The sequence below is a fragment of the Lissotriton vulgaris genome, chromosome 4_1 (genome assembly GCF_964263255.1).
Source record: "Lissotriton vulgaris chromosome 4_1, aLisVul1.2, whole genome shotgun sequence".
Classification (NCBI taxonomy): Eukaryota; Metazoa; Chordata; class Amphibia; order Caudata; family Salamandridae; genus Lissotriton; species Lissotriton vulgaris.
In genome coordinates, this window is record NC_141691.1 from 959,506,027 (window position 1) to 959,520,691 (window position 14,665).

The window sequence follows — 14,665 nt, forward strand, 5'->3', positions numbered from 1 at the left end:
GAGAATGCTAGTATTTATCTCTCTAGCCATAGTGTCAGCTGCATCTTGAGCACATCTAATACAACAGTTAGAAATGTGTTTGCCTTCTTAAACTAACTCTTGTGCTTTGCTTCTGTGTTCGTCTGGGAGATATTGGAGCAGTTGCTCAATCTCATACCGGTGTGCCCTGTCATACCAAGCTAGTAGACCCTGTGAGTAGCGATGCACCAGTGGTTCGTGGCTTGAGCAGCCACTCACTTCCTGAGGCGTCTATATTCTTAAATTCCTAGTCTGGGGAGGTGCAACACCAGATGTTTGTGAATTGCCCTTTTGCGAGCACTGGACACCACTAGTGAATCGAGAGGTAACTGTCTTCTGATGAACACAGGATCAGATGGAGAAGATTTATATTTTTTTATCGACTCTGGGAGTTAAAATACATGCTCGCACTGGGTCTTTGAAGAGGTCATCTGCATGCCTCAACATGCCCTTTAGCATAGGAAGTGTTTGACTTGACCTGGGTGTGGACTCAAGGGTTTCAAATGAAAAGTCTTCTTCTACAGACTCTTTATGTAAGTCCCCCACAATACTCTGCTGTTCTAGCAAGAAGTTCTTGATAAGCCATGTTATCATCTGGTGGTGATGGTTTTGCGGGATAAAGGTCTGGGTCTATATCCCCTGGAGGGTCAATGGTGCAATCACTCCATGGGTCTACAGGCAAATGAGTGTCTTCTTCATCAGTATCATTCTCTTGAGGCTGTGTATGTGAGGTGTTATGTGTAAGGGGTCTTGAACTGGCAACTCTGGAGAAGATGTGGAGGGGATTAAGGGCCAAGATAAGCAGGGATTGTAGCCATGTCCTTTTTTCTTTTCAGAGGAATTTTATCTGCAGGTTCCTCTGAAGAAGTTTGTGTTTGACTGGTGTTTTGGCAGAAATATGTCCTGTATCAGGATGGATATAAAGCGTATTCTGTTTAGAATGCAATTTAGCCTTGAGAACATCTAAAATTGATTTGGGAGGCTCAGAGAGGCTGTCCTTTGATCTCGGCGCCAAAATAGTTTTGCTTCTGTGAGCAGGTGGTTATGGCTCCGAAGTATGTTTTGGTTTCGGAGTGGAGGGTTTCGGCTCCGAACCAGATTTGCCCTTGGTACCGGAGTGTTTTGGCTCTGAACAAGATCTGTCTTTGGAACTGGAGGGTTAAGGATTCAAAGAGGATTTTGGCAGACTTGATCCCGAGCCAGAAGGATTGACGGTTTGTTTCGGTGCCGAGCCAAGAAGCAGGGCGGTAGAAACATGGTCTCTGTGTTGATCTTGGTCCGAAGGCAGAGGTGGTGCAGTCGCCTTATGTTTTTTGGAAAAAGTTTTGGGGGGCAAGGGGTCTTCGGTACCCATGGCACATTGTCCTGAAGGCACGTTTCAGACTCCAAGTCGATCTCAAGTTCAGAATCTGACTTTGGAACAGAGATGGCTTCTTCTGCTGCCGACGATTCGACGTATTCATGCTCCGATTCTTTGCTGAAGATATCCGAAGTGTGTTGAATGCTTTGGTGTTGCATTTCTCGTTGTCGCGCTAATGATAGCATAGAGTTTTCTTCGACCGAAATGACTTACAGGCGTTGCAGTTTTCTTCCTTGTGCTCCGTTGAGAGGCACAAGTTACAAACTTGATGTAGATCGGTCCGAGGGTACTTAGCAAGGCACTGAGGACAGAATTGGAACGGAGTTTGTTCCATCGGCGGAAGGGTAGACCGGCACAGCTAGGTCAGAGGGCTGCCCGATGTGTCCGACGGAAGATAAGAGTGTTTCCTGATGGATTGGATAACCGGAGTACAGGGAAACGCATTTGAGAACAATAACGGCGAGGGTAGACTGGACTGCGAACTGATGGGAAAAATGAACAACTGCTTCGAACCAGAGCGCAGCAATACACGTCCAAACACAATGGCGGAAAAAAACTATCTAACAATGGAGTTGATGCCCAAGCACACTTGCACCGAAAGGAGGAGTCACCTTACCTTGTGACTGGATAGACTTCTTCGAAGCAAAACAACTTGCAAACATCTAGATGGCAGGAGTATGCAAAGCATGTGTATCTACAGCACACATGTCTCCAACGTACAGACTACTGACACTTTGCTTGCCAACGGGTACGGCTCCCCGATAGAAGATTGTGTCACTTGGGGTATAATCTTCGCTGCCATATATACCAGACCACATTGTACCCCTTCAATATCAGTCATATCAGATGTAATGAAACGGATTCAGAACGAGTACAGGGTAGAGCCTGCCTCAGATCGGAGGATGAAACGGAAGGGCAATTTTGCCAAGGTTTCACTCGTTATGTTGAGTAACATAAAAGGGGAGGTAGCAGCAGTGGCTTAACGCCAAGGCCTCCGGGAATTAACACCGGCACAGAAAGAGCGAGAATTGCCTAAGATTATCGAAGATACATATGCTTTGCTTGGTAGATATAATCTGGGAGCCAGACCTGGGAAATTAATAGTTAAGAGCTATTCCGAAAAGGATCACTCCAAGCAAGCACCTGATTCTTCAAAGAAGAAATGGGATAATAAACAAAAAATAAACAAAACTAAACAGTCACAGGGTGGGGCTCCTCAAAAGGAACGCACTGAAAGAAAATACAATCTGAGAAACCGTGACAATATTAGAAAACGTAACAGGTATCAGGATACTGATACATGTTTATCTTGTTCCTTTCAGGAGACATCCGAAAAGCGATCGGAGAGAGATCGGTGGTCACTGTACAGATCGGAAGAGCAAGTCAAGCCAAAAAGGGAAACACATAGCACTTTGGACTACATCATTAAACAGGAAGACAAACAAAAGACTTCAAAACCCCAATTTAATAAGAAGGTAGTGGGGATTAAAATTAGAAATGCCCTGGCTACTGAGAACTCTGCTCCTGAATGGGTAATAGGAAGTGACGATGCTGGACAGCACGGCAGAAGTCACAATAGCACGCCAGAACCGGATGGAGTATCTGTGGGTAGTAGCACTGAAAGAATAGATCATGGTGGAAACACCTGATACAAGGGTAAGTATCCCACATTGCTTATACGAAATAACGCTCCACGTGGAAGGGGACATACCCAAGCAAGTAAGGGGATACAAGGGTAAGTATCCCACATTGCTTATACGAAATAACGCTCCACGTGGAAGGGGACATACCCAAGCAAGTAAGGGGATCGGTCTCTTTTGGGAGAACCTGACCTATGGTTGCAACATTCTTTTGGCCGAAAAGGATTGGCCACCTGAGTTCATAATGGATTGCCAAATGGGAAAATAAGTCATTTAACCGGCTTTCTCCAACCTCGTACCAGAATCAGTTAAAAAACAAGTTGTTCATGCAGGAGTGGGCGTTAGCACTAGCTCCAGCACTTTACTGCAATCATGTTGGTTGGGATGATGAGTCACCTCATTAAGAGATCCCATTAAAATAAATTCCTCAACCACAGAGACAATACCCAATAAAGCATGAGGCAAAGAAACAAGTCGGGGAGATCTAAGATCAACTTGAATACCAGGGTGTGATAGAAAATTGCACCTCACCCATGAAACATTCCAGTGTTTCCTGTAATTAAACTCGATAATTCATATTGTCTAGATCATAAGCATTTAAAGGCATCCACACCCACATTTGCCGTACAAAATGGACACAGTGACGTACTTATGAATAACATTGTGTGGAAAAAATCACTAGCCATCTCAAATGGATTTTTCTGCCAAAATATAGCGCATGGGAGCAGATATCTGACAGCATTCTCAGCGCTAGGCTTTTAATGCCAATTTTGTTGATTACCCTAGGGATATAGGAATAGCCCGGGCTGTTTTCAGCCAGTGTAACAGTTACTTTTGAGGAGGAGGCAGTGTCATATGTAGATGACATCTATCTGATGATGAATTAATGAAACACTTGTCTAGGGTGAACCAAATAATGTTTGGGTTCGCCCGCCTAGGACACATTAAAATAAAATCTAAAATTGCCCACCTCAGGATCCTATATTTAGCGGTCTGACATCTTGTGATGGGTGTCCAGTTTCTGACTAAGACATGGTCCTTCAATCTACCCATCAGGTAATGGGGTTGGATCGTCTCTTGGACACACTCCTCTACATGAGCAGCATTCTTCAGGGGAGAAGTGAGAGACACCTGCCAGTTTTCCCTTCCTCTGAAAAAAGGTCACAGATTCCTTTTAAGACTTAGACAACTACCCAGTGTGACTCCAATAATTTGAGGGTAACAACTGGAGAGGTGTGGAACTGTTTAGAGGAGGGGTGGGGCGTCTCTTTATAGACCCAAGTCAAGGACGGCTTAGCTTCTGACATACTGTTGGCTTTATTTATTTATTTTATTTTATTTCTTGTATCGCGCAGGACTCGACCCCGTAAGGGGTATCTCCGCGCTTTGTTCGCCGTGGATAACAGACTTCAGTGCTTCTGCGAGAAAGCTATAGAGGGATTATATTTCTTGGAACAGAAGTGTTTTTAAGGTTTTCCTAAAGGAGAGGTGGTTGGTGATTTGTCTGAGACTGATGGGAAGTTTGTTCCACAGAGTCAGTCCCATAAGTGATAGGGCACGACCCCCTTGTCTGGTCTTCTTAATTAATGGAGTGTCCAGTAGAAGTTGGTTGCTAGATCGTAGAAGACGATCCGGTTTGTATAAATGAAATTTTTGAGCAAGATATTTCGGGCCATCTCCAAAGAGGCATTTGTGCACTGTATAACAAATTTTAAATTTAATACGTTGCCGTATTGGTACCCAATTGAGCTCCCTTAGGAGGGGTTTAGACGGAGTTCTTGTGGAGGCATTAAGAATTAATCTAGCCGCCGTTTTTTGGACCACCTGCAATCGGTTCAATGCATCCTCATTAGCTGATATTAAAAGGCTGTTGCAGTAATCTAACCGACTTATCACCAAGGCCTGTGCAAGGGTCTTTCTGTGGATGTCAGGTAGAACAGGGAAGACTCGCCTCAACAGACCAATTGTTCGAAAACATGCTCCTGTAATAAAATTTGCATGCTCCTTTAGGGTTAGATTCTGGTCAAGCTTCACTCCCAGGTTTCTGACTGACTGTTTTGGGCAGGGTACAGGTCCTAGATCTAAGGGCCACCAGTCGGGAGACCAGAGTATACTGGCTTTCCCAAAAAGCATTACCTCGGTCTTCCTGACATTGCACTGGAGGCAGTTGGAAGCCATCCAGTTGGACACTGCTCTCATGCCCTCGGCAAAGTTGTTCTTAACGTCAGAAGTAAGAGAGTGGAAAGGAAAGAGGCGTTGGGTGTCATCGGCGTATGACACCGGTGTGAACCCAAAGTCTCTCACAATCTCAGCGAGGGGGGCCACGTACACATTAAATAATGTGGGGCTTCGGCATGAGCCCTGTGGCAACCCCTCAGTGAGCAACCTAGAGGTGGAGCGATAGGGGCCCAAGCTGACAGATTGCGAGCGGCCGGAGAGGAAGCTCTCTAGCCAGGACAGTGCCACAGCTCCAATACCCATCTTCCGCAAACGGCCAAGAAGAATGTCATGAGACACAGTATCAAAGGCGGCAGACCAGTCTAACAGCACCAGAATCATCGACCCTCCTCTATCCTGTGACATCTTGAAGTTATCTGTCACGGAGAGGTGTGCAGATTCGGTGCTGTAGTTGGGCCTGAACCCAGATTGTGAAGGGTCCAGACCCCCTGTCGCCTCTATGAAACTGGAAACATGGATGTTTACATGCTTCTCTGCCAGTTTGCTCAGGAAAGGCAGCAAGGAGATGGGACGGAGGTTGGAAAGTTCTGTCCATGGCAGTGCCGAGTTTTTCCTTATGGGATTCACAACTGCCTCCTTCCATTGTTGAGGAAGTTGCCCCTCTTTAAAGGAGAGGTTCAGAATCTTATGAATCATTGGACAAAGTGTCTTGCTCAGTGAGGCAGTCAATTTGGCTGGGATCAGATCTAGGGGAGAGCCCGTTTTCATATTATTTATTAGTGACAGAATATCACTATGGCTCGCTTCAGGAAAAGCAAGTAGGGTGTCCCCTTGTGTCTCAAGGTGGATTGTACTGGGGGCCTCAGTGTCCTTAGGGCATTTAGCTGAGGTAAAACACTTGTAAATGGTCTCAATTTTGTCCTAAAAAAATATAGGGAGATATTATTACACAGAATTTGGGAAAATTCATCTGAACTTTCACATGCCAATGGTTTTGTAAAGGTCTGCAAGATTTTATACAGCCCTCTAGTAGAGTTGCCAGCTTCAGCTAATTGTGATGTAAGACTATTCTTTCTTGCTTTCTTGATGTTTTTATAGTAGATGGACATGGCCTTTAGATAGTTTGCCTTACTATCGCCGGTGTGAGTTTTTCTCCAGAGTTTTTCCAATTTCCTACACCCTTGTTTTTCTAATTTTAGCGGTTCAGTATACCATGTCTCTCTCTTGACCACCGGGGGATGTTTAGTTATTTTTTGTGGGGCCAGAAGGTTAATTGTATCCAGGAGGGCGGCATTGAGTTTGGACAGAGCAGACTCCGCATCATCTGAGTCTAGTATTACTGGCTCTTTCCAGACTTTCTCGAATGAATCCGAAGTAATCTTAAGCCAAGGTCTTCGCTTGATAGTCAGGGCAATAGGAGGTTTATTAGGTTTATCCAAGCCCATGAAAGAAAATTCTAACATGCTATGGTCTGACCAGTTTACAAGTTTAGGGGGGTGGCAATGTAACGTAGAAAAGTTAGCAAAAATTAAATCCAGAGTACGGCCACCTCTGTAAGTGGGTTCACTATTCTGTAAGTTAAGACCTAAGAGGGCTAGATCGGCCAATAGAGTCTTTGTTTCGGAGTGTTCCAGGATATCTACATGAAAATTAAAGTCTCCAAGTAAGATGAAGTTCTCTCTGGCTTTCATGTGTTGTGCTAGCAGTTCTGTTAAGGACAGAGTAAAGCCAGCATTGGGTCCAGGGGGGCGGTACACCAGGGCACCTTTCCAGTGTTCCTTAGGTCCTATCTTGATTTTAAAAATCATAACTTCCATTGAAGATTGACTGGTCTGCTCTATTACAGATATTTTAAGTTTTCTTTATATATAATGGCGATTCCACCACCAATTTTATCAGGACGGTCCGGTCTTAAGATTTTATATCTCATCGGGATCCCCAGAGTGATAGACGGGGTGGTGTGTGGCTATAACCATGTTTCCGTTAGGAAGCAAACCTCTGGTGTGAGACTATTGATAAGGTCCCATATCTCGGAGTGGTGTTTCGGCAATGATCGAACGTTGAGGAGAAAGCTTTTCCAGCCTTTGGCCACTGGTATGTTTTCCCTAATGCACCTGGCGATGATAGTTGTTGGTGTTGCCTGAAACCTACATGTAGCACAGGAAAAGGGCCCCTCGGGACATGGCCAGTTATCGCGGACACAACTCTGTACCCCCTGATGTTGTAGATCTAATAATGTTTGAGTGGTGTACCTGATCCGGGAGCCTTTTGGATGTTCCATATTGAAAAGGGCAGAGTAAGTGGCCCCTAGCCCCGTACGGGCGCAGACGGGCCACTCTTTGGCTACTCTTCAGCTACTCTTCGGCCCGCTGCGCGTACGGAAGAGGCGAGGGCTAAATAGCCCCAAGCAACTCAACCGCTAGGGTCCATGAAAATACAGGAGTCAAACATGAGGGATCATGGCCAAATCCCAGGCACTACATGCAGATGCTGTGGTTTATGCTCACTATAATCTTTAAAGAAGTCTGAACACTGAGGAAATCTCCAGTCCCAGGTCAGTAAGGTACAGAAAAAAAGGAACCGACATGCACAGAGGGTGCGATATATATATATATATATATATATATATATATATATATACACACACACACACACACACTCATGGAAGTGTCTATCCCTTGGGGATATTCATAAGGTGAGGAATGTGCAGTGAAAACGTATCCATCAGAAAGACAATATATGTAGGACGCGAGTTATATTATATTATATATATTTTTTTTAAACTTTCCCCAACCATCTTCCATTCTGTAACAAGTCTGTTACAAGGCCCCCTCTTAATGTTTTTATAAAAAATTTTAATCTTTGCATAACAGTACCACAAATGCCTATTTAATAAACAAAAAGCAAATGTTGGTCCATTGTTCGCTCCTAACTGAAGACATCAACAACGCTGCAAATAAGGAGTGCTGCCATTTTTCCTACTGCTGGTCTGATAAGTTAAATACTTGCATCAAACTTTGAGCAATACTGCTCAGTAGCTGCTGTAGGAATTACAGCAACCCTAGCACACCAAACCACATTCCAAGCTGGCTTGCCACTGTAAACACAAAATTTATACCTTTAATACACATGATTAAAGTACACAGATGCATTAACAAATTTGGTTGTGTTGCCTGGAGAGAAATATGAACGGTGGCTACCTTGAAGTTGATTCTTTAATTTCTTCTTTTCAGGGTCACCAGACTCTCCTTCTCCATCACTGTCATTTCTAATTAAACAGGAACACAAGTTATATTATGATTTACACAAGAAATATTGCAGATTCTATGCTATACAATTTCCAGGGGCCAAACAAAAGGTATTTCTGCTTAATTTAAAATGGTGTAGTTAATAATGAACTTCAGAGATCCTTCCTTCAGAGGTCAATTGATTGTTTAAGTCAAAGCGAGGTTAAAATGAAAGGCCCCACAGAGTGTCACATCTTGCAGTGAGTTGTTGAATACGATGACACCTACATTTTGCATGTCTACAATCATCACAAAGGCAAAAATCCTCCAACTGTGCAAGCATATGCCACCATTCCCCAACAAAAAACTTAGGGCCTTCAAAATAAAAAAGACAAATAGAATCCCAACAGCAGTCCAAAGGGTGAAAACCAATGAACCCAGAAACACATCAAGTACCAAGACATTGGTCCGGTTCCACAAAAAATTAAGCCCAGGCATGGTCAAGGTGTTTGACTTGAAGATGTTGAAAAGGATCAACACGAGTCTCACAAAAAGTGGGATTTACATCTTTTTCTTTGTCAGATAGCAATGTACCATGGTTTGATTGTATCTGAACTTTGTGACTAATCATCAGAAATTGGCAAGTAAACAAAAAACATGTTCAATTTGCACATCACCAATAAAAAGGAAACTATATCTTCCCTAAACTCACCGAAGATGACGTAACTTTAGGAACTGCACCTCAATCCTTGGAAGTTAACTTCAGGATTTTTCGTATGTTGCAATAAAAAGTTTATAAAGTCAACCTATTCTAATTTGTCAGACAACTATGATCCATTTTTACCTCTTGTATCTATAGCCATGTGGTGCACCCTGTGAACAACGAAATTTGAAGGACAATGTGGTGTATCCTCAATTGAGGTATGTGCAGAGATATTCTGGTTTAAAGTACAATGCCAACAAAGGACAGCTACAAAGAATGCAAAGCTCTTCCATGTTTTTTTGTTTTTTTACTTTTCCATTCCCATTTCTACCCCCATTCTATTCCAATAGGACCCTTTCCTTGTTTATAGTCAATATTCCACACTGTTTATCTTTTGGTTTAATATATTTCTTTCTTTATATGGAATATGCTACTTAGCAGTATGCATCTGTTCTTGGCATGTAGGGCTGCTGACATTCATATCTGTGCATAGATCGCCGCCTAGTGTTGGGTCCGGATGATTGCACATTGTTTTTTTTTGTTTTTTTTTTTATATCCTCATTTGCGTGCATAGCTCCAATCTATCCAATCCGGAATATGCCACAGAGATAAGAAAACCGGCTGTGCTTCAGTACCATCTCAGCGTTAGCTGGGAGGGAGATCTTAGTTAGAGGGAGTGGGAGCCAAATCCCATCAGTACATTCACACAGGCCTGGAAATTCCTACTTAGGGCTGTTCGTTGGAAGATAGTGCCCGTGACACCGTAGCCCCATTTGTTCCATGTTAAAAACAATGGTTGGCAATGCTCGCATTAATCATAGGACTCCTGGGGGAAAAAAAAAAAAAAAAAAAAACCCCAGGCTCAATGTGACCGTGCCAGCTGTGTCCAAAAAGCTCTCCTACTTGGATTTCCACCTCTAGCTAGATCAAGTTTGGAGATCTGGAGTACCGAGGTTCGCCATTCATGAATTGTGGGAGGCTGGGCGTCCTTCCAATGTCTACAGATCTCTCTGCGAGCTGCCAAAATGGAGTAAAATACGAGGTTGGAAGGTGCATTACGTACTTTGTTCTTCAGGCCAAAAATGACAAGAGCAAGATCTATGGAAAGTTGAGAGCCCAATGCCAAAGATAAATCATTTCCTATTGACTCCCAAAATGTTGTTATTACTGGGCATTCATAAAACATATGGATATCAGATGCGGCAACCATTCGGCATCTTGGGCACGAGACCGGACCCGTCGATTAAAGTTTTGACAGTCTCAACGGGGAGTAATAGGCCCTGTGAATTGTGAAGATATGGTTCCGACGTAGCCAAGCTGGCTTCACCAGATCCCACAGTACCTCACATGAAGCTGACCAAAGCTCCTCCAAATCTATATCTGGCAATGCGTCGGCCCATAATGTTGCTGGGAGGCAAAATTTGCCGTCTATTTCCTCCATGATCTTCTTGTACCACAAAGATATTTCCTTTTTTGCAGGGGGGCTATCTAGCAAACACGTTACTAAATCGCTAATGGCTCCTATAGGTAAACTGCTACTTCGGGATGTCTGTGTGTTGTATACATGGGACCAGCTTGAAATTTGTATAAATTTGAATCTGGACAAACTTGGCCCCACCTTGTTTATTAAGTAGTCCCAAGGGAGTAGTGTACCGTCCATAAACAAATCACCCCAGGTGTTGATGCCAGCCGCTCTTAATGGTTGGGTTAATGTATCTTCTGCCCAAGTTGGGGGAGATGGTAGGTCCCATATTGGAGCTCTCTCTGGATAATATCCTAATTTAATTGCCTGCCTCATTCTATACCATGTGGAAGCTATCCCCTTTAAAGTCTTTAGTTTTATTTTATTTTTAAATTTTGGGTCTCCGAATTTGAACAAAAAACTGCTCTGTCCGACTCCCTCGCAGTTCAATAACAGAGTACATTTGGCCTACCCCTGTTGCTGCTGGTACTTTTAAGCAACATGCGAGTGTGTGAGAGCTGAAAAGCCCATGCATAAATCTGAAGATCCGGTCCCGCTAACCCTCCCTTCTCTCGGCGGCGTCGTATTTTCTTCCAAGAAATTCTTGGATTTTTACTATTCAAAATGAAAGTTGAAATCGCGCTTTGTAGTTTAGAAATTAATTTGGGATAAAAAAAAGTGGGATTGAATTAAATAAGAAGGAAATCTTAGGCAGAATACACATTTTTACTAAATTAACCTTGCCTAGGATAGTGAGTGGAAGATGTGAACAATCTCTCATATTTTTACGACACTGTGCTGCTATTATAGAAAAGTTTAAGGAAGCGATCCGGTCAATGTCTTTAACTATATTTACCCCCAAGTATCGTAGTGGAGGTCTAGATGACTCGTTAAGAGTAGTTAAGACTGTGTTCCAGGTCATTGACTCTGTTTTGGAAGCATTTACTTCGTATCCAGAAACTTTTCCAAATTTAAGAGCAAGATCGATCGCTTCTGGATAAGCTGCATTGATGTCTGACGTGAAAATCATTATATCGTCGGCATAAAGTGCCACCTTTTTTTCCCATTCACCAAAAATAAAGGGTTTAATAAGAAAACAAGTTACTTACCTGTAACTACAGTTATCCAGTATTGGTATCTTTCATAGATTCACATGCCTGAATCATTCCCCGTCGTCGAGGCGGGAGTCCCACGGTAAATTATATATATATATAGCAGTGCCTAAAAAACCATTAGTAGTAGGCTAGAAAAGGATATAGGCCCAACTAGGCCCAAAACTTAGCAGCCTATCTACCTCATTATGTAAAAAGAACTAAAAATGTAGCCTCAGCCAATCAGCTAACCTCACCCTCTAGAACCTTCCCAGCCCAGGCAGTTCCCCTCAGATTTTCCCAGCACAAGTGAGAAGTAGTATCCATAATAAGAACTGCCCAGCCGGGGAGGAGGGTGGGTGCATGTGAATCTATGAAAGATACCAATACTGGATAACTGTAGTTACAGGTAAGTAACTTGTTTTCTTATCCAGTATTGGGGTATCTTTCATAGATTCACATGCCTGAATCAGAGTAGCAAGCAGTAATAACCATAACTGTCGGTAGAGGAAGGTGGGAGACAATCCAAACCATATATCCCCACACAACCTGGAAGGTACTAGAGCAATAACATATTTCCATACATATGCAAAATCATGACAATACCTTCATATAATATATATATATATATATATCTATATATATAGAGCATTAAAACAGTATATTAGCACACATGTAGCAATAGAAACAAGAAAAACCATAACAGGCTGACCTCAGTGAAGAAGATGCTGCAACACTGCTTCTCCCACTGACGTATCTTCATGTAGCACCGGCTGCAGGCAATAGTGCTTGGTAAAAGTATGCACACTTTTCCATGTAGCAGCACGGCAGATGTTTTCCAGGGTCACCCCTGCAAATAGGGCTGTAGACGCTGACATCATCCTGGTGGAATGCGCCTTAACCGTTCTCGTCAGGGGCTTGTTCGCTTTCTCATGACAGAAGGCAATGACAGAGGAAAGCCATCTCGCTATAGTTGCCTTCGTCACTGCCTGACCACGTGTAGCTTGTCCATAAGCTACAAACAGTTGGGTAGATTTGCGCAAATCTTTTGTCTTTTGTAAATAGAATTTGAGGCATCTTTGGACATCCAAGGAATGCAGCATCCTTTCAGCTGGAGTCTTGGGGTCTGGAAAGAAAGTTTTGAGTTTCACCGGTTGATTGATGTGAAACTGGGTTGGAACTTTGGGAATAAACTTAGGATGAGTTCTAAGTGTCACACAATCTTTTGAAAAATGTAGGAAAGGTTCTGATATAGTGAACGCTTGTATCTCACTTACTCTCCGGGCTGAAGTGAGGGCTAACAGAATAACCACTTTCCAAGTCAAGAATTTAAATTCTGATTTATGAATTGGTTCAAAAGGCCTTTTTAGCAATGGAGATAACACAATATTGAGATCCCACTCAGGAGGAGGAGGCCGCACTGGAGGGAAAACTCGAAATAGTCCTTTAAGGAACTGTTTAATTAAAGAGGAAGAGCACAAAGATGGTTTATTGTAACTCTTTCTTAATCTGGATATGGCAGCAAGGTGAACTTTGATAGAAGAAAAAGCGAGACCTGATCTGGCTAGAGACAGCAGATAAGGCAGAATCTTCTCTGGAGGAGCCTGTAGTGGATGGACGTCATGCTCCCCGCACCATAAACAGAATCTCTTCCATTTGAAGCGATAGGTTCTGATGGTAGACTGTGCACGAGCCTGAGATAGAACAGCTCTACAGTCTGGAGAAATCTCCAGGTCCTTAAACTCTAAGAAATCAGGAGCCAGGCGTGCAAGTGCAGCGACTGAGGATCTGGATGAAGTATTTGTCCTTCCTTTCTTGTCAGCATTGAAAGTGTCGGCTTGAGGCGCAGTGGAGGTTGATGGGAGAGTATCAGAAGCTCCTGGAACCAATACTGCCTCGGCCAGCGAGGAGCAATTAGGATTAGAGAGCAACGCTCTCTCTTCATTTTCTGTAGAACCTTTGGGATGAGAGGAATCGGTTGGAAGGCATATGCAAAGATTCCGGTCCACCTCATCAACAGGGCATTTCCTCTCGATCCTTGCTGGTGGAACCTGCTGGCAAAGTATATGCATTTGCTGTTGTGTTGCGTGGCAAACAGGTCCAGTGTTGGTGTGCCCCAGAGCTGGAAAATTGTTTCCACTTGGCGTTGTTCGAGTTCCCACTCGTGACATCCTGTGAACGATCTGCTGAGATCGTCGGCCAGAGAATTCTGAATCCCCTGAACATGTTCCGCTCTGAGGGAAATTTTGTGATGGAGTAACCATTCCCACATTTCCTGCGCTTGAAGAGACAGGGCCAGAGATTTTGTGCCCCCTTGCTTGTTTACGTAAAACATGCTGGTGGTGTTGTCCGTGCGCACCAGTACTGCAGAGCCTGCAATTCTTGGCAGGAAGGCTCGCAAGGACAGGAAAATTGCCCTCAACTCGAGGCAGTTGATGTGTTTGTGCTTGTACTGATGGGACCACCGTCCCTGCACTTGAAGGTCCTGGAGATGACCTCCCCAACCCTCCATGGAGGCATCTGTCGTTAGAGTAAATTCTGGTAAGGTCTGAAGAAAAGTGAGTCCCGGAGACAAATTGCTCTTTGCCGCCCACCATAGAAGAGCTTGTTTTATCTTGGGCGTGACCTTGATACGGTCCTCGAAAGATCCGTCTATCTGCCGCCACTGTCGATGCAATTCCTCTTGGAGAGGCCTCATTTTGAGTCGAGCCAGTGGAACTAGATGGAGTGCGGAGGAACACATCCCTAGCAGGGAAACAAACTGTCGGACCGAAAGAGACTTTTTTGACCGTATTTGACTTGCCAGCTTTGAGATCTTGTCCTGACGAATTTGGGTCAAGAAGGCCTTGCACTGAGAAGTGTCTAGTACTGCTCCTAGGAACGTCAGAATTTGTTTGGGTTGAAATTGAGATTTTTTGACGTTGAGAGTCAGGCCCAGATTCGAGAACATTGATAGGGCACTTTTGACCGATTGCCTTGTTGAAGT

General features: G+C 43.7%; 1 protein-coding gene across 1 annotated transcript in view; it reads right to left on the bottom strand.

Annotated features, from left to right (window-relative positions):
* The window catches only part of VPS4B (vacuolar protein sorting 4 homolog B), a 516,916-nt gene that overhangs the window by 257,029 nt on the left and 245,222 nt on the right, over positions 1-14,665 (bottom strand). Inside the window, exon 5 of the mRNA XM_086965223.1 lies at positions 8,397-8,464. Within this exon, the coding sequence (XP_086821349.1) occupies positions 8,397-8,464 (68 nt within the window). The remainder of the gene's footprint in view (positions 1-8,396; positions 8,465-14,665) is intronic.